Below are 24,781 nucleotides of genomic sequence, written 5' to 3'. Positions count from 1 at the left end.
GGATCACAATAAACTGTGGAAAATTCTGAAAGAGACTGGAATACCAGAACACCTGATCTGCCTCTTGAGAAATTTGTATGCAGGTCAGGAAGCAACAGCTAGAACTAGACATGGAACAACAGACTGGTTCCAAATAGGAAAAGGAGTATGTCAAGGCTGTATATTGTCACCCTGTTTATTTAACTTATATGCAGAGTACATCATGAGAAACGCTGGACTGCAAGAAACACAAGTTGGAATCAAGATTTCCGGGAGAAATATCAATAACCTCAGATATGCAGATGACACCACCCTTATGGCAGAAAGTGAAGACGAACTCAAAAGCCTCTTGATGAAAGTGAAAGTGGAGAGTGAAAAAGTTGGCTTAAAGCTCAACAATCAGAAAACGAAGATCATGGCATCCAGTCCCATCACTTCATGGGAAACAGATGGGGAAACAGTGCAAACAGTGTCAGACTATTTTTTGGGGCTCCAAAATCACTACAGATGGTGACTGCAGCCATGAAATTAAAAGACGCTTACTCCTTGGAAGCAAAGTTATGACTAACCTAGATAGAATATTCAAAAGCAGAGACATTACTTTGCCAACAAAGGTCCGTCTAGTCAAGGCTATGGTTTTTCCAGTGGTCATGTATGGATGTGACAGTTGGACTGTGAAGAAGGCTGAGCACCAAAGAACTGATGCTTTGAACTGTGGTGTTGGAGAAGACTCTTGAGTGTCCCTTGGACTGCAAGGAGATCCAACCAGTCCATTTTGAAGGAGATGAGCCCTGGGATTTCTTTGGAAGGAATGATGCTGAAGCTGAAACTCCAAAACTTTGGCTACCTCATGCGAAGAGTTGACTCATTGGAAAAGACTCTGATGCTGGGAGGGATTGGGGGCAAAAGGAGAAGGGGACGACAGAGGATGAGATGGCTGGATGGCATCACTGACTCGATGGACGTGAGTCTCAGTGAACTCCGGGAGTTGGTGATGGACAGGGAGGCCTGGAGTGCTGCAATTCATGGGGTCGCAAAGAGTCGGACACGACTGAGCGACTGATCTGATCTGATGAATGTTTTATAACAGGCATATATTACTTAGTTTTTTGAATTTATAACAATTCTTACCCAACTAATTCTTGCCTGTATTCAGAAAATCAAACAGTACTGAAAGACAATAATGAAAAGCCATCTCCCTGCTGTTGGGTAAGACTCCCCACATCCAGTCTTAATACTCAGAGGTAACTAGTTTCAACTCTTGGTTGTTTCTGTTAGGTAGCTACTGCCATTTCTTGCAATACTGGGCTTATCCTACAACTTTCTGACTTATCCATTTTAGGCACTGCCTATTTACTCAAGCTATGGTAGATTAGGATGTAGCTCTGGAACTTCCCCCAACACTTCTTCCTTCTACTCTTGCAATATAGATAGATCTACCACTATTTTGAGTTGAATAAATAATCAGTGTGACACTGTTGGACTGTAACTGATGTCTACTGACTAGCCAAGTACTATATTATAAATACATTTCCTTCCTCAGAGAGTTCATTTTCCCTAGAGTTCCTCCTTTCCTTCAATGGTTTCCACTACTTTAATTTCAATTTTCTTTAACTGCTGCACCATATGACAGCCCAGCAAGAACCCACCTCTAACACCCTCTTTCCCTGAAGGCTTCCCCCAGCGCCTCCCCACATTCTCGCTTCAATCTGGCCTGGCTGCCCTCTCAGTCTGCTGATACAGTCGTCACCTCCAGTGCTTCCCTTTACTGCTTTTCTGAGTTAGAGCCACTGTGTCCTGAATTCCAGTGTCTCCTTTCGTTGTTCACTTTCCCATAAGTACATCCCCAGGGCCTTAAGAAACACAGAAAAAGGTACATGGGAGGTGACTTAGCCGTTCAGTGTCTGAAAAGGTCCTTACTTGATTTGGCAGGATAAAAAAGTCCATGTAGGAAAAAGTCAGCTGCTGACGCTGAAGAGAAGTTGAAGCTACTCTAACCTCCTCTAGCATCCAGTGCTGCCACTGAATTCAAGGCCACTGTTTCATTTAACTTTAAGGTGACCTCATTGTCATTCTCTCCGGTACCACAACCTGAATGCTCCCAAGATTTTAGGATCTTCTCTTTTTACTTGGTGGGGTATTATTTTGTTTTGTTTTGATCATGATCATTTTTGGTCATTTTATCATTAATTTTGCTATGTATTTTGAAAACCCTTTCAATCTAGACACTTTCAGCTCTAGGAAATCTTCTTATATAAATTTATCAATAACTATCTCTGTCTTCTTTGCTCCTTCTTAAACTTCATCAGTCAGATGTTTTCAACTTTGAAACTGACCGTTCATCTTTTATGCAGCCTATATTATCTGTCTTTTTATTTACTTTTGTAAGATTTCCTTTACTATTTCATAACTCTATTAACTTTTTTTAGTAAATTTTGGTATGATAGACAAAATAGGAACAGTATCTTCAATAAGGAAATGACTAGATCAGTTATGGCCCATTCATTCCATGTAGTCATTAAAGAAAGAACTACAAACAATGATACATAAAACTTGTTAAAGACAAAAAACATTGGCTGTAGACAGAAGAAAAGCAGGATTCAAGTCTTCCAACAAATACTGATTTAAGCATCTATCAGCTGTCAGGCTCTATTCTAAAGGATAGAGTACTTAGGATAGAGTAGCTGAGGATACAGTACTGAGCACAGAAGCCCTCCTGGAACTTTCATTCTAATAGGGAAAGAACATTCTAGTGAAAGAATGTTTCAGCAAGTTAAGTGAGGCTTTTTCTTCTCAAGATATAGGCAAGCTTTGCAGGCAGAAGAGATGGAAGTAAAAGAAAAAGTAGAAAATTCTGGAGACAGAAGCAATAAATGAGTGAATGAAGTCCCAGAAAAACTTCATTTAGGCAAAGTCAAGAGTACAGGCAAAGGCAGAGAAGATGAGCACTCATGTCTGTCTTGATTGACTTAAAAAAAAGAAAAGAAAGGAAAAAAAAGGAAGGAGATTTAAGAACTCTACAAGGGATGGGAGGCCAGCCCTTCAGTAGGCAGCATGTATTTGGAAGAGAGAATTAAAGGGACTCTGACAGGGAGAAAAATAGCAGGGTGTTCCCACAGCAGCAATCTCCAGGTAGGTTATACTAGGAAAGCCTGCTTCCAAGCCCATTCAGTGGTTGAATTCAGCTCCCTGGGGATGCAGGCTGGAGGGCCCTGTTTCCTTGCTGGCTTTTAGCCAGGGATCCACGCTTGCTCCTGGAGGCTGCCTGTAACCCTTCTCATGCTTTTTACGTGCCCTCTCCTGCAACAGAAGGGCCCTCTCACACCTCATCTCTCTCTGACTTCTGCCTACAGCAAAGAAAGTTCTCTGCTTTCTAAGAGTTCACATGATTAGATTGGGCCCACTGGGATAATCCAGGATAATCCTCCTATTTTAAGGTCTGTAACCTTTTATTTGCAAAATCCTTTTTATCATGTAACCATAACATAGTCCCAAATTCCAGGGATTAGAGCATGGGCATTTTTTTGGGGGGGGGGGGGAGGGGGATTCTGTTACTATAGTAACTAAACAATTTTTTTGGTATGAAAATAAATGTGGACATATTACAGAATGAGTACTAAATCACAGTATTTTTAAGAAAAGAAAGGAGACCTAAAAGCATTTCAGGCTCACAAAGAGGACACTCTGGGCCATTCCCCAGGCTTTCCTGAGGTGTCATTAACTCAATTCTACTTGCATGTCTAACAGACACCTTTAATCACTGCATGTTTCAAATTGAGCTCCTCACAGTCCTCCGCAAAGGAGCTTCTCCTGTGTCTTCCTCACTGATGAAGTTAATGGCAACTCCGTTCTTCCAGCTGCTCAGGCACAAAACCTTAGTGCCAGCCTTACTTCAACTTCTCTCATCTCACATCCTGCCAGCAAGTCTTGTCATCCAGAATTCAACCACTTCTCATCATCTTGGTGGAGCCACTACCACACAGCACCTGGATATCTTAAATAGCTACTGATTTCTCTGCTCTACCGTTTTCACTGGCAGTCAGATAATCATAAGAAAACGCACTTCTGCTAAAAATCCACCAAACACTTCCTACCTCACCTCAGTTAGTTAGTAAATCCACCAACTGCTTCCTACCTCACCTGAGGCAGTCAAAGCCCCGACCACGGCCTGCACGCTCTCTGCGTGACCGGGCCAGCAGTCGCCTCTCTGATTTTGTTTCTAGCTCCTCTTCTCCTTTTGCATTCCGTGGCGGCCACAATGGCAACTTTATTATTCTGCAAATAGGCCAGCTACTTTCCTACCTTAGGACCCATGCATTTGATATCCTCACTGGAATGCTCTTCTCCCAGGTAGCAAATCTCATTTCCTTCAGATACTTACACAAAAGCTAGCTGCTCAGTAAGGCCTTCTCTGACCACCACAAACAAGATTTCATGTCCCCTCCTCTGCTGATTTTCACTAGCTAATCACTTTTGACATTCAAAGATTATCTTCCAGTCAACATAATATTATGGAAAATTTAAAGCATATTTAAAAGTTGAAGGAATTACACAGCAAACATTGATACACCAACACAGACATATTTTACAATTAACATATTCGATATTTGTTTTATCTCGTACCCAGCCATCCATTTGACACGTTATTTTTCGATAGCTGTCACATTAAGTTACACATCATCAATAACAATTCTTCCTAAATGTGTATCATCAATCAGAGTTCATTATTCATTTATGGCTTTTTTGAAGGTAAAAGTTACATTCAGTGATACGTACAAATCTTAAGTATACAAAAATACTTCTGACAAATTAATACACCTGTGTAGTACAAAACCCTACCAAGATATATACATCACCAGCCTAGAAAGTTTCCTCATCCTCTTCTCAACCTCGACACCCAACTCCCAGATAATCTAGAACTGACTTTTTTCACCAGAGATTAGTTTCGCCTGTTCTACAACACCTTATAAATGGAACCACACAGCTCTTTTGCTTAAGACTACTTCCAGCTCTCAGGCTAAATCTGGCCAAAAAATCCGCCGAATATGAATAATTCTTACATGTGTTTTTCCTGTTCAATCTTGTAGACCATAACTTTCTGCTTGTATCTATGTTTCAAGAGTGTTGCTTTTAAAAAGTATTCTAAAAATCAGTCTTGCAAATAAAAATAGGACATTTTCTAGCCTAACTTCGAGTCATGAGTTAGTAAAACGCTCCTACTGAGGTTAGCAAAAAACCATCTAAGGGCCAAATCCAGGCCAAAGCCTGTTTTGTAAACAAAGTTTTCTTGGAACATAGCCATACCTACTCCTTTGGGTAATGTTCTATTGCTGTTTTCATGTTATAATGGCAGAGTTGAGTGGTTATAACACCTGCATATTTTAGGCCTACAAAGCCTAAAATATTAATATTTGGCTCTTTACAGAAAAAGTTTACTGACCTCTGTTCTACTGTCATACTGGCACTGAAATTTTTATTACTTATCCTATATAAAAAGTAACTCACCTTGGACATATGGCTAACTTATAAGGGTCTTTCCTTGAGAAACTAGGATTTGCCATCATTCTACAACCTTAAGAAAGTCTTAGAAATGAAACAACCCAGAATTGGGGCTCAGAATCAGGTGTAAATATAACGCTGAGCTCTTACTAGGTCTAGCATAACTAATGTTTGACAGGGAAAGGGGGTTAGTATTGGCAGGAAAGACATTTGTTGGTTGCCTCTCTATCCCCCGCTTCTTTTCAACGTTTTCCTCAAGGCAAGTATATCTCAGGAGAAGCTGTGCAGGGAGTATTTAAGAGACTTTCTGTTCCGTGGACAGGATGGTGAAAGGACATGTAGTCCAGGACAGGAGTGGCCACCATGGACCAAAAGGGAAGGCCTAGATCTAGGAGTCTGGAAATAGTAAGGACAATGAGTAGGTGTGCCTGAGTGTTCAGTCGTGCCGACTCTTTGGGACCCCATGGAGGTCACCAGGCTCCTCTGTCCATGGGATTTTCTAGGCAAGAATACAGGAGTAGGTTGCCATTTCCTCCTCCAGGGAATCTTTCCAACCCAGGGATCAAACCCACGTCTTCTGCATTGGCATGTGGATTCTTTACCACTCAGCCACCTAGGAAACCCCAACTTGTAGGCAGCCTAAAGTTAAAGCTGATTTTACATCACTTTTCAGGTTAGAGTCACAGAGAGCCTACTGGTTCAAGATTTCCATGAAACTAGCACCACCTCTTGAGTTATCATTTACATAAGTCAACACATAAGTTTATTATGTGAGGCGGAGAAGGCAATGGCACCCCACTCCAGTACTCTTGCCTGGAAAATCCCATGGACGGAGGAGCCTGGTGGGCTGCAGTCCATGGGGTCACACAGAGTCGGACATGACTGAGCGACTTCCCTTTCCCTTTTCACTTTCATGCATTGGAGAAGGAAATGGCAACCCACTCCAGTGCTCTTGCCTGGAGAATCCCAGGGACGGGGGAGCCTGGTGGGCTGCCGTCTATGGGGTAGCACAGAGTCAGACATGACTGAAGGGACTTAGCAGCAGCAACAGCACCACCTCTTGAGTTATCATTTACATAAGTCAACACTTAAGTTTATTATGTGAACCTGGTTATGTTGGATTGAGGGTCATTTCCAACCTAAAAAAAAAAAAATCCTCTGGTTATGAAAGACCAAGTATTTATATTCTTGAACCAACAATGAGTACCGGGGCATGGTTACTGCTCCTATACCAGGAACAAAAGGTGACTTCTGTTGAACCTCATGCCAAGAGTTCTGAAGCAAATAAGGAAAGAGCCACAAGGGAAAATGGAGACAGAGAGCCAATCAACAGACCCATGCTGCTGGAAAATCGTAACATTAAAGGGAACGCCAGGGACTGAAAAGATTTGCTTTGACATTGATTACCGGAAGCTCCATCATATATCTAAAGTCACACATTTGTCTGCTCATGTTTCAGACAATCACAAATCCACCCCTTCTCCTCATACGCACCTCCAGCTTCCTCAGAAGCTGAAGACAGTAGGACTTGTGCTCATTCCTCACTATGTCTACAATTAATAAACAGTATGTTTGGACCCTTCTCCATTGGTTATTTATCAATATTATAAGTCTCAATGGTTCTTTCTGGCCTACTATTTGATAATGGAGCTTGGGGCTACTGCCTCTTGGTACAAGAAAGAGAGCCAAGAGACAAAAAATATTTCTGTAACCATATATATTTTTTCCAAAATGGAAAGTTTTTTTTTATTTGTAAGAGCAAAGAATATCATAAAAATGTTAAAAAATAAAAAGGTTCACATATTTTAAGGTAAAAGGTATGTTTCCTGCCTTACCAATAATCACATAATCTAATACCCCAGAGATAATCACTGTTAATATCCTTGCAGACTTTGAAAATGCATTATTTCCTGTGTGGAAATGGGACCATGCTATGTTGATTTCCTATTCTTACCTCTGGACATCTTTTCTTTAATATAAATCTAGCTTATCTTTTTTTTTTCTTTTCCTGATCTTTTTTTTTTTAATATAAATTTATTTATTTTCAGTTCAGTCGCTCAGTCGTGTCCGACTCTTTGTGACCCCATGAATCGCAGCACGCCAGGCCTCCCTGTCCATCGCCAACTCCCAGAGTTCACTCAAACTCACGTCCATTGAGTCAGTGATGCCATCCAGCCATCTCATCCTCTGTCGTCCCCTTCTCCTCCTGCCCCCAATCCCTCCCAGCATCAGAGTCTTTTCCAATGAGTCAACTCTTCGCATGAGGTGGCCAAGGTACTGGAGTTTCAGCTTTAGCATCATTCCTTCCAAAGAAACCCCAGGGCTGATCTCCTTCAGAATGGACTGGTTGGACCTCCTTGCAGTCCAAGGGACTCTCAAGAGTCTTCTCCAACACCACAGTTCAAAAGCATCAATTATTGGAGGTTAATTACTTTACAATATTGTATTGATTTTGCCATACATCAACATGAATCCGCCACAGGTATACACGTGTTCCGCATCCTGAACCTTATCTTTCTAATTGCAAAGTAATCTACTATACGAAAGTACCTAACATCTGCCAGTTGACTACTGATAGACATTTTGATTTTTGTTTTTCACAATGACAGCAGTCCTATAATAAACATCCTCTCATGACAAAAGATAGATGCATATGTACTTTCATAAAACAATTTTTCAGACAAGGAATTGCTGGATCAAAGGGAATGCGTATTTAAAATTTTGAACATACAGCAAAAGACAAAGCAGTGAATGCCATGACTCCATTTTAGAGTGAAAAAAAAAATCACCTAAGTTCAGTACACATACACGAAGAAGTATGGAACACTAATTTTCCACCAACAACTCTGTCCTCCAGAGGACATCTGAAAATGTCTAGAGTCAATTTTAGTTGTCACAACTGGGAAGGTGCCAGTGTCTAGTGGGAAGGCAGGATGATGCAAAAACAACAGCCCTCCCACAATCAAGAATTATCTGACCCAGGAGGTCAATAGCACTCAGAGTGAAAAAGCCCCGACCTGGATTATGTCTCACACTCTCCAAAACAGTTTTCTGTGAGGAGTGGAAAACAATAATCATTTATACTTTTGTGCTATTTGTGGTTTTTGTTTTGTTTTGCAACAAACATGCACTAGGTTAAAAAACACTTTTATGAACGAAAGTTCACCCTCGTACTGATATAAAAATCCTTCTCTGCGCCTTCTCATACTGGTTCTATACCTTAGGGACAAATTCTGAAAGACTCAAACAAGACTCACTGAATTTTCTCTGCAGCCAACTGACAGTACAAAGTTCTTTTGAATGCTCTTCCTAGGAATCAGTTTCAAATCACTTCACCAATCTGACTGCTATACCTATTACGAACAAAGTGCTAAGTACTGATTCCTAAGTTCCAGTTTTGCACTCTGATCGGTGAAGAGTGAATTTATCATTCTCCCTCATTCTGCATACGATGGCTCATATTCAGCTTATTAAAACATTCAGTTTTTCCACACATGCTGCAGCTAACTTATACTTTCCCCATCCTGTACTTTTATAGTGCCTTTTAAGTCTAAATCCAAGAAACTAAGACACTTGATTAACTCTCCTTACTACCTTAAGGAATGTAGGGTAGCACTGCCCTACCTTAGGGCAGTAAGGAGAGTTTTCTAAACACTAGAATACAATTAAGTTACAATTAAGTTCACGTTTTAGTCAGGAACATAACATTCTCACCACCTGCCTTATGCACTTAAAAATCACCTAACAGGGTATGCTATTTTAGATTCTTGTTAATGTCACTCAATTCAACAAACATCTAAAGAGTGCTGAGGACACTGTACTGATCAATGAGACCAATAAACCAAAGAAGTGAACTGGTCAGAAGATTTTATGGCCAACAGCCATTTTCTGGGGTTACCTCAATGAAGGAATCCCTTGTCCAGATTACCAAATATTCACTGACTTATATGTAGCACTACATACACGGCTGCGTTTTATAAAGAAAGCTTGGGTGCTACTTATTCTTGCACTCTTTCAATTCTTCACACATTTTGGGGTCCAAACTAAGGCTCAGTAAATGTTTAATGAGTAAGTGCACCGTACTATCCCCATTACAGACAACATACTGCAGGTAATCAGTATTACTGATTTTGAAGCTGCAACTCCAGTACTTTGGCCACCTGATGCAAAGAGCTGACTCATTTGAAAAGACCCTGATGCTGGGAAAGATTGAAGGCAGGAGCAGAAGGGGACGACAGAGGATGAGATGGCTGGATGGCATCACCGACTCAATGGACATGGGTTTGGGTGGACTCCGGGAGTTGGTGATGGACAGGGAGGCCTGGCATGCTGCGGTCCAGGGGGTCGCAAAGAGTCGGACACGACGGAGCGACTGAACTGAACTGAACTGAACTGCAGGTAAACACCTGTAATAAGGCTTTTACTCCTCAGGTCGTTGAAAACAATAAGTAGCAATAACTCAAACGTACCCAAAACAAAACTGTATTCATGAAGGCATAAAGAACACACGGGAGGCTTAGGTGACTCTTCACTTCTGAATAATATTATACATTAGAGAGACAGAAAAATTCAAGGATGCACACTGAAGATGAAGAAACGGTGAAAATATTAAATTCCAAAACAATGAAAATTACAATTCTCCCACAAACACCGGCACACTCCCACGTCGTTTCCACCTCGCGGGGGAGAAGGCTCACGCATAAAAGGCGGCTGGGGGTTCCCAAGTGCAGAACCTCCTCAAAAACTCGGCAGGGCTCAGCAGCCATGCCACGCCCCCGCACGGGCCCACTCACTCAGCTGCCCGTCCGGCGGGCAACAGTCCGAAGGCCTCCGCTCCGACGCCGCTGGGCACAGGGCTTGGGAGACCGACGAGGGAAGGGGGAGGCAGGTGGGCGGGGAACAAGCCCAGCCCGACACCGCAAGCACTAGCCTACGAGACAGCGGATGACCTACAACACTGAGCTCCCAACTGCGCGTCCACGGGTCCAGGGACTGGGCCTCCGCGGGTCCAGCCGGCCGCCCCCCGCCCCTTCTTCAAGCCGTTAGCGCCGCGGCCCCACCCCTTGCCGCCAGCCGCGCCCCGTCCTGCTTGCCCCAAGCCGCTACCCTGGCCGACCGCGGCCCGAGGCATCTGCTTGCTGGATGTGGGACCAGGGCTGCCAGCCACGCCCGGGAGGTCAAGGAGCTGGCTTTCCCTACCTGCACTTTCCTCCGCCCTGCCGTGTTCTGCCGGTGATGGGCCGCCATCTTGCATGTTGACAGTCCTACGTCACTTCCGGAAGTGGCTAGGACGGGGCGGATATCCCGCCTCTTCCCGTTCGGCCAAGGCCTGGGGGTGTTCACCTCAAGGGCTGCTTGTAGCTGAGGCTGGTGTCCAGTGGTGGTCTTGTGGTATGAGAGAAACACTTAAAAACCGTTGCGTGCATATAATGCTGCCGGAGAGAGAGTCATTTTGTGAGCTGAGGAAGCTATCCGACACTAGGTCTATGTGGGCGTGCACCCGGGCTTGCACTGTTCTCCAGTGTCTCCTCAGGCCCAAGTAGAAGAAAAATGCTGACAGAATTAATGCTGGAAATGGGGCCTTTGATGGCACCTCTACCCCTTTCACGGAGAAGGCGATGGCACCCCACTCCAGTACTCTTGCCTGGAAAATCCCTTGGACGGAGGAGCCTGGAAGGCTGCAGTCCATGGGGTCGCTGAGGGTCGGACACGACTGAGCGACTTCACTTTCACTTTTCACTTTCATGCATTGGAGAAGGAAATGGCAACCCACTCCAGCGTTCTTGCCTGGAGAATCCCAGGGACGGCGGGGCCTGGTGGGCTGCCGTCTATGGGGTCGCACAGAGTCGGACATGACTGAAGCGACTTAGCAGCAGCAGCAGCTACCCCTTTCAAACGTTTGTTGGCAGCTAGGGGATCCGATATATTTACCATTAAGTACCTAAAAGGGCGGAGAATTATAAACTGCCCTGGAAGGAGGTGAAGTAGAAGGTTTGGCAAAGAAGGTCGCCCCATCTTCAGGAGGCTCCGAGTATCTGATTAAATAAGAGAGAGGGAATTCTCTGGTGGTTTGTTGAGGCAGTCTGAGAAATGACTGGAAAAGAATTTCCAGACACAGAGCATTTCAGGAAGAGAGTGAATTTGTTAGGAACAAAGAACAGAGATAACGTAGGCACTGTGAGTGCAGAGGGGCTGACCTCCTGACAGACCAGGGAAAGCTGGCAGTTTTTGTGGGTTAATAGCCAATTTTTATACTCTTAAGACAAAAGTCCTGCTGGATGGTTGGAGTTATTAGGTGATTGGTTGGGGTGCTATAGGGTATTTACTCGAATGGGCATCTTTGCCTTATTGGAAATCAGGAAGCTTGTTAGTGATTATCAGGAGCTTTTGGCAGTAGTTACAAAGGGCTCGATCAGCTTCTGCTGTGACCTTGGCTCTGGGCTCTGCTTCTGTGGCCTTGGGGCAGGTAGGCCTCAACCTGGTCCAGTGGTTGGGGCTCAGGGCTTTCACTGCTGAGGCAAAGGTTTGATCCCTGGTGGGGAACTAAGATTCTGCAAGCCATGAGGCTGAAAAAAAAAAAAAGAGAAATTGTTGTCATAAGAAGGCAAAGAAATACACTATTTAAAATTGTTTACAGTGACAACAAAGTTCCAAATCCTGAAGGAACTGGGCCTCACACTAGTATCTGGTGTAAACCATCTCTTTTTCTAGGACAGTTAGACCTTTCTGACTGAATATTTGACCTGAGGGAATTCTGACACTTGCTATAAGTCTTAGGTAATAATTCATCGTACAAGGCTAATTATTTGGCCAGTTAGTTGGTCAAGGACATGAAAAGAGCATGATTGGGAGAACTGATAACAGGGAAGACTTGGGAAGGAATATGGTGATGGACTTTGCAGAATGAATGTTAAGAATCATCTGGATGAAATGAACCACTTTAGGTGGATGAAACTTAGCCTCCTTTGCCAGGCTCAGTGGTTCAGTAGACTCATGAATGAAATGGCAGTGATGACATCAGTTTGCTAGCAGCAGAGACCAGTCCTGAGGTGGTGATAGACCTCATGCTCCAGGAAGACCAGTCAACCACTTGGAGGCAAGTGGATTTCATTGTCTCTCCCCACCATTGAGGAAGCAATACTTGTTTGTCCTTTCTGAAATACACTTACTTTAAGTTTAAATATGCTTGTCTTACTGAAGACCTTGTTATGGTGCTTTCTGGGAAACAACCCTTTTTGATGCTGTGTTATAGGAAGAAGTATATGCTTTGAACTAGTGTCCAATGTTTGACACTCTTTTTTCTTGTTCTTGTTATCTATTTCTGTATAACTTCCCTAAAACTTAGTTGTTTAAAACATCTTCAAATTTACTTTGCTTACAGATTTGTAATTTGTAACTTTTGTTGAGCTCAGTGGAGACAGCTTATCTGTGTTCCATTCTCCACTTGCTGCCAGTTGGGGCAGCAATAAGTTGGGAGCTGGAATCATCTAAAGGCCCACTCCATGTCTGGTGACTGATGCTGAATCTGTGGCCAGAACACCTACTCACAGCCTTTCCATAGTGCTGTTTGGTTTCTCACAACATAGTAGCTGGATTCCAAGGGCAAGCACCCCAGGAGAGAGAAATCCAGGTAGGAACTGTAATGCCTTTTCTAAACTAACAGTGGAAGTCCTGATTCCACTGTAGTGACTTCAAACCACATTTGGTTCATAGAACTTAGTTGCTAAGGCTGTTTGTATCTAAAAATTTTTTAAAAAATGAATTCATTTATTTTTAATCGAAGGATAATTGTTTTACAATATTATGTTTGTTTCTGCCACACATCAACATGAATCAGCCATAGGTATAAATATGTCCCATCTCTCCTGAACCTTTGTCCCACCTCCTACCCCATCCTACTCCTCTAGGGTGTCATGAGCACTGATTTGAGCTTCTTGGAGACTCCTTTTTTAAATGGAAGATATGTCAAGGAATCTGTGGATATGTTTAAAACCACTACATTTCCAAAGGCAAAATTAGTGGGTTTAGGAACAAAGGGATGTTATACCTAATGGACCCCAATTACAATTTTTTTTTTAATTGCCATTCTCTGAGGGTATGAGCTTTGCTGGTTTAGAGTTTTTTGTTTGTTTGTTTGTTTTAACCAAAGAAAGGAATTCTTCCAACAAGACTGAACAATGGTTCCATTGATTTGGAGCTGGGACGGCCACCTAATCATTTTGCATGTCTCGTGTCACTGAATAGGCAAGAGAAGAAGAACAAGTTTAGGGTTTTGGTGGCAGTAATTAATCTTGATCATGAAGCAAAAATAGGTTTGCTGGTATGAAACAGATATGTCCGTCAAAGACTCAGATCTCTTAGAAATGAACGTATTTGTTGAAGGTAAAAGAAAAGTAGAATGGCTGGTGGAAAAAGAAAGTCATAAAGAGAAGTGAAGTTCTTATAGTCAGGGGAAGAAACGAGAGCAGTTATATTTCGTTTCCTTTCTTGGTGTATGATGTATACTTTTTTTAATAAAATTTATTTTTGGCTGCATTCTGCTGCAGGTAGGATCTTAGTCCCCTGACCAGGGATGGAATCCGTGTTCCCTACATTGGAAGGTAGAGTCTTAACCTTTGGACTACAGGGGAAGTCCTTGATGTATACTTTTATGTGTTTTAACTTTTCTTTCTTTACCCTTTACTTCATTATTATATATGAAGTGTGATACTGTTGGTAAACTTCGTTATTTAGTAAACTGTAGGGGAATAGATAGCAACTAGAGGTTTTAGACTTAGAAATGGATGTAGTAACTGATGAAACTTTGGGTTGACTCTCTTGAAGAGTGACAGAGTGAGTGCACCCTTGACTGTGTAAAGAATAGTTGCAATATTTTAAATAGCAACCTTTTTGAAGTATAATCATTGAAAGCAATGGTTATTTGGTGTAGAGCAGCCAAAGGGATGACTTTACATTTGATAGTTTTGTGGCTTTATTTTCTGCTGTCCATCATTTGAGTTTTCGTTCTGTGTCTGAGGAATTCCCCACTGTGTGTCTTGGAGGTAGTGAGCACTGCTTACAGAAAGTGAGAAAGGCAGTTACTCAGTTTTTCTAGACATCTTGTAGCAAGAGTGTGTGCATGGGAACTCAGCTTGATTAATCAGATGGCATCTTGACTGCAACTGGATGAGAATTTCTGAGCCAGCACTATTCAGCTAAACTCCCAAGTTCTTCCCACTACAGAAACTCTGTGAGATAATAAATATTTGTTGTTGTGGGATAATTTGTTATGCAGCAATAGATAACTAATATACTCTCCCTTCAGAGAAGGCAATGGCACCCCACTCCAGTACTCTTGCCTGGAAAATCCCATGGGCGGAGGAGCCTGGTAGGCTGCAGTCCATGGGGTCGGGAAGAGTCGGACACAACTGAGCGACTTCACTTTCACTTTTCACTTTCATTCATTGGAGAAGGAAATGGCAGCCCATTCCAGTGTTCTTTCCTGGAGAATCCCAGGGATGGGGGAGCCTGGTGGGCTGCCGTCTATGGGGTCGCACAGAGTCGGACACGACTGAAGTGACTTAGCAGCAGCAGCATGTTACCCCTTCTCCATGAGGAGGGGAAGTATCACAGAACTTTCACAACTTTACAGAGATAGATTCACCATAAGCTTTATCACTCTCCATTTAATTCTTTGTCTTCTCTTGTGTAACTGTCAGGAGGCTTATCCTGGCAGAATTCCCTTATCAATCTCAGAATTTTCTACATAGGAAGATTGGCACCTTTATACAAATGTAAGAAGGCTTGACACCTACTATTATTGTTCTTAGATTTTGAGACCTCTGTTTAAACTCCCATACAACATGAAAACTTTAACATCCTGAAAAAAAAATCTACCTGTATATTAAATAAAAATACAATCCATTAAAAAAAAGTAAAAAAGTTCTAGAAGGCTTCTATTTCCAAATAGACCACACTTGTTAAATCTTGCTTTGGAGGTTGACCCTTCCCTCTGTCAAGTTACTTGAGCAAGTTAATTAACTTCTTACATCTTCAGTTTTTTAAAAATCTGTTAAGTGGAATAACAACAGTACTATTTCATATAGTTCTTATGAAATAATCTTCACACAGTACCTGGTAGGTAGGAAATATTCAGTATACTTTAGGTATTGTTTTTAATCATCACCTTGCTCAGGAAACTATGCCAAAGTGTTATAATAACATTACCAAAGTGTTGTAATTTCCTAAGATAGATGTTTATGTAATGTAGGCGCTATCACTTTTTAAAATTTTCAAACAAGCTTGAAGTATAATCTTTTGTTCTTATCTACTTTCTTATTTTCAACAGCCTGGAAAAAGATTCATGAAATGATAAGGCCTTTTTACATATTTGTCCACATGCTTAAATGCCTGTTTTCTGGCTCCATAATCCATTTACTGAAGGAAGTGAAGGTGACCAGGTATGTCCTTAAACCATATTCTCGACTTCTTACCGTCATCAGGAGATAGACATGAATGTTTTCTTGTTTTTTGTTTTAATTGTTTTAGAGGAATTAATGTGTTTTGAAAACTTGTTTAAAGACACACAATCATGAGTGCCTTGGTTTGCAGCTAATATTGTCTGCTAGCACTTACTGCATTAATGTGGATATTTTAAAGATGAAGTTAAAAAGGAATAGAACTTCAACCCTCATGCAGTTAATGCAGAAATACCTAATAAACTTTTTAATGTAAGCCTGTCATCATATCAACCAGATTCATGGAGAAAGTGAGAAGTTTCATTGCTGCTAAGCTGCTAAGTCACTTCAGTTGTGTCCGACTCTGTGCAACCCCATAGACGGCAGCCCACCAGGCTCCCCTGTCCCTGGGATTCTCCAGGCAAGAACACTGGAGTGGGTTGCCATTTCCTTCTCCAATGCATGAAAGTGAAAAGTGAAAGTGAAGTCGCTCAGTCGTGTCCGACTCTTAGCGACCCCATGGACTGCAGCCTTCCAGGGTCCTCCACCCGTGGGATTTTCCAGGCAAGAGTACTGGAGTGGGGTGCCATTGCCTTCTCCAGAGAAGTTTCATTATTTCCTTATAATTGTTTAATGATTCTTTAAAAGAATGCTTTTCTAAAGAAATAGGGTGTCATGATAGACTACAAGGTCATAATTAAACAAATATGCATGAGTTAAACAATATTATATAAGTAAACATAGAGACTCAGAATGTTTACAATATTTATGTCAAAAGTTGTAGGTTAGTTTAGCTTCTAGATTGTCAGCAAATCCTCAGTTTTAATTAGTCTTAGAAGCCATGGTACTAAGTAGCTCATTATTCAACATTAACTTATTTCTAAACACACTAGGAAAAAAGTATCTTTTAGTTTTTTTCTTCTTTTTTCTGTCTATATTTTTACATGCCAATATTAGAAATAGAAACCAATCTCTTCTTTCCAAAAATGTTTGACCTTGTCTGGCTTTCCCACTGGAGGGCAGCAGAGAACCATCCAGGCCATCCCTGATTTTAAATCTCACTGGCTTTAATGAGACAAGACAGACCTTAAAATCCATGATACACATTTCCTACTGATAAAATGTCATAATCAAAGTACATTTTCAGAAAGTCTGTTCACTCCCATAAAAAACCATAATTGATTGTTAGAATAAAAGGAAATAAAATTTATGCAGTTATATGTATATATTAAGTGAACAAAAAAATTAAAACTACATCACAAATATGGTTTTTTTGTGGTGGGATTTTTGTACAGGAACTAAACTGGCCAAGGCTTCTTAAAATCCTAGTCCAAAAAAGTACAGTGGATGTGAATCTTACTCCAAAATTCTGATATATAAGTATATCATATTAGATTATTAAAATTATTTATAGTTCTGAGGTCCCAGATGGCCAAAATGACAGAAAAAAAATCAACCTCAGTCATTGTTAAGACTCCCCTGCCTCCCTGATCCAGCATTAGATAACTTACAAATGACCAGGAGTCATATATGGGGAGGCATCAACAATCCTCTGGCCACAACGGTTAGAACTGAAATGCCCAGTGTCCTTTGAAAGTGTCGAGGCCTCTGTTCTTTTCCTGTATTGGAACTAACTAGGGTTTTTTGTTATGGAAATCCCAGTGCCCAGGGCCCTACCTGCCTAAGATACCCAGCCGTCATTGACCAGGATCTCTCACCAACCAGGATACTTTCAACATTGGTCACAGGTCTTCAGGGCTTCCCAGCTGGCTCAGTGGTAAATAGGCCACCTACAATGCAGGAGATGCAGGAGACATGGTTCGATTCCTGGGTTGGGAAGATCCCCTGGAGCGGGACACGGCAACCCATTCCAGTACTCTTGCCTGGAGAATCCCATGGATGAGAGGAGCCTGGCGGACTACAGTCCATAGGGTTGCAAAGAGTCAGACATGACTGAAGTGACTGAGCATGAACGCACAGGTCTTTACTCCTTGTGGAACCTCTCTTCCAGCTTTCATTGCCTTCTCTGCCCTACAGAGAGCGTGGATTTTTTCCCTGCACGCCATTTCCCTCCTGGATTCACAGCTTAACCTCTTCAGTGAGCTTGGGCTTTCACTAAAGGCAAGACAAGAGGTAATCATTAAGCTTCAGGCCTGGTATTATAAACCACTCCTGAGATCAGCAAGCACTATGAACTGGCAACCATCAGCAGAAGGTGGGGGAAGGAGGGAAAACTGCAGCAAAAACAAAGTACCCTCTAATGTCTCAACAAATTATAGCTCACAGAAGCTGAACCCAAGACAATGCTTTTCCTGGTAGTCTCCCTATAGAAACCACAGGTATTCTTTGTGCCTCCAAACACCTTTAAACTGCATTCAAAATTAGGGTTATGAGTCTGGAAATCTTTCTTTGCTAATTTGTTGTACATGAATGCCTGCAGAAGCCTTTGAATGGTAAATGCCGTGGGAGGGGCAGTTTCCATGGTAACTTTTCAGTGCACCTTTTTTCTTGCACTTCAATTAGATCTTCATTGCTGAGCGGTTGTGAATGAGAAGGTAACAGCTCAGTCTCATCTGGAGGGCTGGAGGAGATATGAGATCTGCAGCCTTCTAGATGCAGCTATATTCTCAATCCACTGAGTTGTAGTATGCTTGTTTTGTTCCATCTCTTCATGGTACCCCAGCACCGCAATGCAACACACATGCAAAGGACCAATTTCCTTAATATACCAAGCTTACCAGTTAATATGAACAATATCAAAGCACAATGGAAAAAATGAGCAAAGGGCATAGATAGGCAGCTTACAGAAAAAGAAAATTAATGGCTTACATTGTATGAAAATGTGGTTAATCTCATTCACAATGACAGAAATACATATTTAAGTAAGATTACATTTTTCACCTACCAGACTGGAAAAGATCTAAAAGTTTGATAATGTACTGTGTTTAGAGAATGTGGAAAACCCATCATTTTATATACTCTTCTGTGGGAGGGTAAATTGGTTTAATCTCTTTGGAGAGTGATTTTGCAGTTTCTCTTCTAGAAATTCATCCTACAAGTGTAATTACATTTGACTTAAAAATACAAGTAAAAGAATATTGTTGAAGCAAATGACTGGGACAGATTAAATGAGTTGATGCATCCAGACAGTTACACACACTGGACAATGAGAGAAAAAATATAGTTGGCTTTTCCTCAAATTCCAGAGTTGGATGTTCAGCCTATTTGCGAAACACTGTTAAAGGATAATTCTCAAAAAAAAAAAAAAGAAAGGAAAACCATGACTCTTATACAGACATAAAATTAACAAGTGCTAAAGATTTAATTTTGCTCAAAATGAAGGCACTCTTGTCTGAACTTAAGTTCATGTGTCTAGCACATATGAGGTCAAACAAACCAAAAAGTTGGTTTTTGGAGCAGAGAAAGGTTTATTGCAAAGGCCAAGCAAGGTAAACGGGCTGCTTGCGCTCAAAAGGCCTGAACTTCCCAATGACTTCCAGGCAAGAGGTTTAAAAGACACTGTTAGGGGAGAGAGTGGTGAGATGCCTGATTAGATTGTGGACCTTCTTTTGACTGGTTGATGGCAAGGTAACAGGATGATGTTTCAGGAATCTCAGCATTCTGGTTTCCAGCCAGTCTGAGTTCTAGTGCTTGTGATCAGCATGTAGTCCCCTTCCTCACCTGGGTGAGGGTCTTAGTTTCTGCAGAAATGCTCAAAGATATGGATCAGATTGTTATCTATATTTCTTTCAGAAGGAACCAGGAGTCCTGTGACTCTCTTTTCCTAATCATTAACTGCTTGAGCCAGTTTTTTGGAACTTGGGAAAGGCCTGGAGACTGAAGCATTTTTCTTGCAAACAAGAAACAGGGACAGGGAAAGACTTTGTATAGAGGAGGGCTAGGCAGATGTCATAACTGGTTCAAAGGAGAAGTCAAGAAGCAAAGATTCATATGCAGTAAAGGAAGGTTGAAATGGACGTGCAAATGAGGGGTAAACTGGTTTTCAACAGGTGTGTGTGTAGGGGGTTTGTCCCTGCACCCGGCAGAATCGACTTGCGTGTCTATAGGTAGGAGTTATTTTGCCTTATTATCAGTTATCTGTAATTTACAGAGTGGTAAAATAGCTCTCATAGAAACACAGTCAGTAATGCTGCAAGGTTGACCACAGTGCACAGTTTTCCACTGAAGCCATTTTCTGTACTAGATTTAAGTGATAAATGCAAGTCTAACAGAGTGTAAAATCCTGTGGTCCCAATGTTATGTGTGTATGTGTGTGCTTAGTTGTTCAGTCATGTCCGACTCTTTGTAACCCATGGACTGTAGCCTGCCAGGTGCCTTTGTCCGTGGGGATTCTCCAGGCAAGAATACTGGAGTGGGTTGCCATGCCCTCCCCCAGGGAATCTTCCCAACCCAGGCATCAAACCTAGGTCTTCCGCATTGCAGGAGGATTCTTTACCATCTGAGCCACCAGGGAAGCCCATGACTGACCGTGTCTGTATATGTACATACATATACGTGACATTCAAATATATGTACCTGAGTATGGCATTGGTGATATAGTGGTGAGCATAGCTACCTTCCAAGTATATGCGAAGTGAAAGTGAAGTCACTCAGTCGTGTCTGACTCTTTGCGACCCCATGGACTGTAGCCTACTGTAGCCTACCAGGCTCCTCTGTCCATGGGATTTTCCAGGCAATAGTACTGGAGTGGATTGCCATTTCCTTCTTCAGGGGATCTTCCTGACCCAGGGATTGAACTTGGGTCTCCCACATTGTAGACAGATGCTTTACTGTGTGAGCCACCAGGGAAGTCCAAGTATGTGTACATGTATACATACGAGTGTTCACATATACATTGACTATTCCTTGATCGAGACAGAGGAGACTAATAATTGTGTCTGACGCTCTAGAGAGGGACTGAAAGTTGGGAATCTGAGATGAAAGAGAAGTCTAGTTTTTATTGTATATACCTTTTTATACTGCTTGAGTTTTTTTCCTTTACTTTTGCCATGAACATTTTTTCCCAAGGAAAAGAAACCTTTCCTAAGGTTCATAAACCTTACTGAGACAACTAATAAAACAATGAATTATATAAATGAAGCAATGTGTAAAATACAAGGAGAAACTGATAGAAATACAATAGCCATGGGAACAGACCCCTTAACAAATCTCTTTCAGGTCTTGGCAGTTGAGTAGACAGAAAAAGAAGTAAGGCTTATAATAGCGGTTTTCAACATGGGCTGCCTACTAAGGTCAGTTAGGGAGCTTCCTTCTGTGTATGTACTCAGTTGCTCAGTCATGTCTTACTCTTTGCAGCTCCATGGATGGTAGCCCTCCAAGCTCCCATATCCATGGAATTTTCCAGGCAAGAATACAGGTGTAGGAAGGGTTGCCACTTCCTATTCCAGGGGATCTTCCTGACCCAGGGATCCAACCTGCATCTCTTGCATTGGAAGGTGGATTCCTTATCACTAGCACCACCTGGGAAGCCCAAGGAAGTTTCTTAGGAAAGCCTTTTTATTTCAAACATGCAAGAGTAGACAGACTAAGCTAATGAACTCTTATGACCTACCACCCAACTTCGACATTTACCAATTCCTGGCCAACTTTCCCTACCCCCTTTCTCCCCTTCTATATTATATTGAAGCAAATTCCAGAAACTGTATCATTTAATCTATAAACACTTCCTACAGGCAGTATCTCTAAAATATGAGATCTTAAAAAAAAAATAACCAAAATGCCAATATCATTTTTTTAATTAAAAATTCATAGGTACAATATCATTATACTACCTAAAAAATAGCAGTAATTACTTCATCAAAGATTCAGTATTAAAATTCCCAATTGTTTTATAAAAGTCATTTTTACAAATAGTTTTGTTTGAATTAGGATTTGAATAAAGTCCACGCATTTTGATTAGTTGATGTGTCTTTCAAGTCTCTTATTGAAATCCATACATTACCTAGGGAGCTTCTAGAAAGTATTGAAGTCCAGACTTTATCCTGACAATGTTAAATTTTACCTGGACCGTGTACTCATGGAAAACAAGGATAGTTAAAGAAACCTACACACACACATACACACACGGACAGAGCGTCTTTTGTGTTCTGGAAAAGACTGGAAAGAAGCATTTTCTTCCATATGACTTAGGTAAGACTCATGCATCCTTCTTGTTCACCTATGACAAGACTAGCCTCTAAGTTCCCATTCTTGACTTCATAAATGATTAACTGGACTGCTTGTCACTGTTGACCAATCAGAACAAAATGCTTGTTAGCCAAACTTTGGTTAAGGGTCTCTCCCAAGTTCCCTGAGCTGTAACCCAGTAATCCTTTTGAATAAAGTCTCTCTTTACTAAATCTGGATGTTTTTGACAGTCTCTAGAAACCTTTTTTCTCCACTTGATTATAATATGAAATGAGATTTGAGAATCATTCCTTAGAGGTCGTGAGCAATACAATTAATAGGATAATCTAATACATATGTATCTTTGTTGGTCTATGTCCAGCAGAAGGTAGATTCTATGTGCGGTCTTAGTGTAGCTGCTTTATTTAGGAAGTAATCTCAGGAACACAAGAAAAAGAGCAAAGACGGTAAAACAAGAAGGAGGAAAACCCCAGCCAGGATTCATAAACGAGCAAGTTGTCCCGTGGGTAACTGAAGCTCAGTTACTCTGGGGATTTCTTCCAGGACAGCAAAGATAAGGTAGTTATCCAATTTTACCTATCCCTAACTGGTTGAGAACATTCTCTGAGGGCTTTTAAGTCCCAAACCCTGCTGAGTACCTTCAAGTAGAGAAGCAGAGATGTATAGATCCTTGAAGGGACTGTCAGTTCACTGTCCCCTACAGCTGCAGAGAGGACCAAGGGCTTAGGGAGTTAGGATCAAGAACATGTGCTGCCATAATGAATTTTATGCCTACAGAGAACATCATTTTTTAATTCTTGCCAGTGCCACTTAAACTTTAAAAGTTGACCACAAGGGACCTTCTATAAATGCCCCCAGATAGAAATTAACTAAGATTTGTTGAATGTTTACTATGTGCTAAAGTTTTTACCTGAATTGTGTGTGTGTGTGCTTTGTTGTTGAGTTGCGTCCGACTCTTTGTGACCCCATGGACTGTAGCCTGCCAGTCCATGGAATTTTCCAGGCAGGAATACTGGGGTGGGTTGCCATTTCCTTCTCCAAGAGATCTTCCCAACCCAGGAATTGAACCCACATCTGTTGCATCTCCTGCATTGGCAGGTGGATTCAGTTATTATAATTTAATGCTCAGGGCAACCATATGAGATAGGTGTTATCATTATCTCAATTTTACAAATGAAGAAATTGAGCCTTAGATTAAATACTCTGCCCAAGGTCATATAGGCAGAAAAAAGAGAGGAATTTAAACTCCAGCCTTCTGACTCAAGAATGCAAGTTGCTAACCACCATGGGATATGCTTCCCCACAGCCTTTAATCATAATGTGGGAAAACCACATGTTAATAATAACAATGGTGTAAATGATCCAACAATAAATACCCCAACCATTGGGGGATTTAAAATTTTTCTCTACAGAGAGAATGAAAGCAATAATAAGAGAAACTCTATATGGCAAAATTTATGAATTATGGCTAAAGCTGTGATGAAAAAGAATATCATTATAAATCAGAGTGATGTTATATGAGTTAAACATTCTACTCAGAAGGTTAGAAAAAGAACAAATTAAGCTCAGGCAGTGGAAATAAGAAATTAAGACAAATGACAACAGAGAGGATTTCCAATTCATGTCAAGGTGAAATAACAGGAAATGGATTTTACCTCGAGTCTAGGACAACTGAAAAACAGACAAAACATTAAACAGTGGTTTTTAAGACACTCAGTATCAGGCAACAGAGGACAGTGATCCCTGATGAGAAATATGAATTGACCCCTTCCTTGAGAGAATTTCCAGGTGTTGGTATAAGAAGTGAACCCAGGCAGAGCCTGGGGACTCCTTGAGTTGAGGAGAAGAAACTGAGAATCTGGAGGAGAATAAGATAGCAAGAGTTCTTAGGCTAGGCTTCCAAAGAGGAGAGAATTGCCCTCAGAGAGAAACCTGGAGCCTATAGAGGGTTTTCCTCAAATATTCCCAGGAATACTGATCAGATGTGAGAAAATAACCTGAGGCTAGGGAAAGGAATACCTCAAAAGAATTAATGCCCAGTGCACAGTGCTATTAATGCAGGAGTTTACTGTTAAGATTTTCAAGGTGGTGGTCAAGAAAAAATGTACTCAAACTTCCACTTGTGAATATTATCTCTTTATTAGGGTTTCACAGGTTCACCATTTTTTTTGTGGGGGAGGGGGAAGGAAAGAGTAGGTTTATTTCTTTGCCAGGCAAAGGAGGAACACAGTAGGCTAATGCCTCAAGAACTATCAGTTCAGTTCAGTCACTCAGTCATGTGTGACTCTTTGCGACCCCATGCACTGCAGCATGCCAGGCTTCCCTGTCCACCACCAATTCCTGGAGCTTATTCAGACTCATGCCATTGAGTTGGTGATGCCATTCAACCATCTCATCTTCTGTTGAACTGTACCCCCCTTTAAATTTTTTTGTACTTTTAAAAATTTTTATTGGAGGATAGTCAATTTACAATGTTGTCATGGATTTGCTCTTTAAAGCATAAAAGTGGGAATTGGGGTACAGCCAAGGGGAAGAAGTGGGCTTGCTCAAGTAGTCACTTATCTAGGTTACTGAGGGCTTTCTGAAAGAAACTGCATTGGTGGTGGTACCCTAATTCCTTATTTGCCAGTAGCTGTGTTATACAACTGGTAACGTGCTTGTTTAAGTTATCTTTTGAAATGGAAGCCTGAACAGTCAAAAGCCTAATGTCAGGCACTTAT

The 24,781-nt window shown here is 41.5% G+C and overlaps 1 protein-coding gene and 1 long non-coding RNA gene across 4 annotated transcripts in view; one reads left to right on the top strand and one right to left on the bottom strand.

Moving 5' to 3' along the window:
* Positions 1 to 10,749, bottom strand: part of WDR48 (WD repeat domain 48) — a 52,742-nt gene extending 41,993 nt beyond the window's left edge. For both annotated transcript variants that reach the window (XM_070776075.1, XM_019984243.2), the window contains exon 1: positions 10,678 to 10,749. In XM_070776075.1, coding sequence (XP_070632176.1) covers positions 10,678 to 10,725 — 48 coding nt within the window. In that variant the 5' untranslated portion in view covers positions 10,726 to 10,749. The remainder of the gene's footprint in view (positions 1 to 10,677) is intronic.
* On the top strand, positions 10,523 to 24,468 carry LOC139178574 (uncharacterized). 2 transcript variants are annotated; one of them, XR_011562930.1, is made up of 4 exons: positions 10,523 to 10,869; positions 12,451 to 13,108; positions 15,806 to 15,917; positions 17,952 to 24,468. It is a non-coding gene; the product is annotated as an uncharacterized lncRNA (long non-coding RNA). The 2 variants fall into 2 exon arrangements; XR_011562929.1 differs by having other exon boundaries at positions 10,796 to 13,108.
* Positions 24,469 to 24,781: the final 313 nt, after the last annotated feature.

This window comes from Bos indicus, chromosome 22 (genome assembly GCF_029378745.1).
Source record: "Bos indicus isolate NIAB-ARS_2022 breed Sahiwal x Tharparkar chromosome 22, NIAB-ARS_B.indTharparkar_mat_pri_1.0, whole genome shotgun sequence".
NCBI lineage: Eukaryota > Metazoa > Chordata > Mammalia > Artiodactyla > Bovidae > Bos > Bos indicus.
Note: the sequence above shows the minus strand (reverse complement) of the source record. Positions and strands in the feature narration are given on the sequence as shown.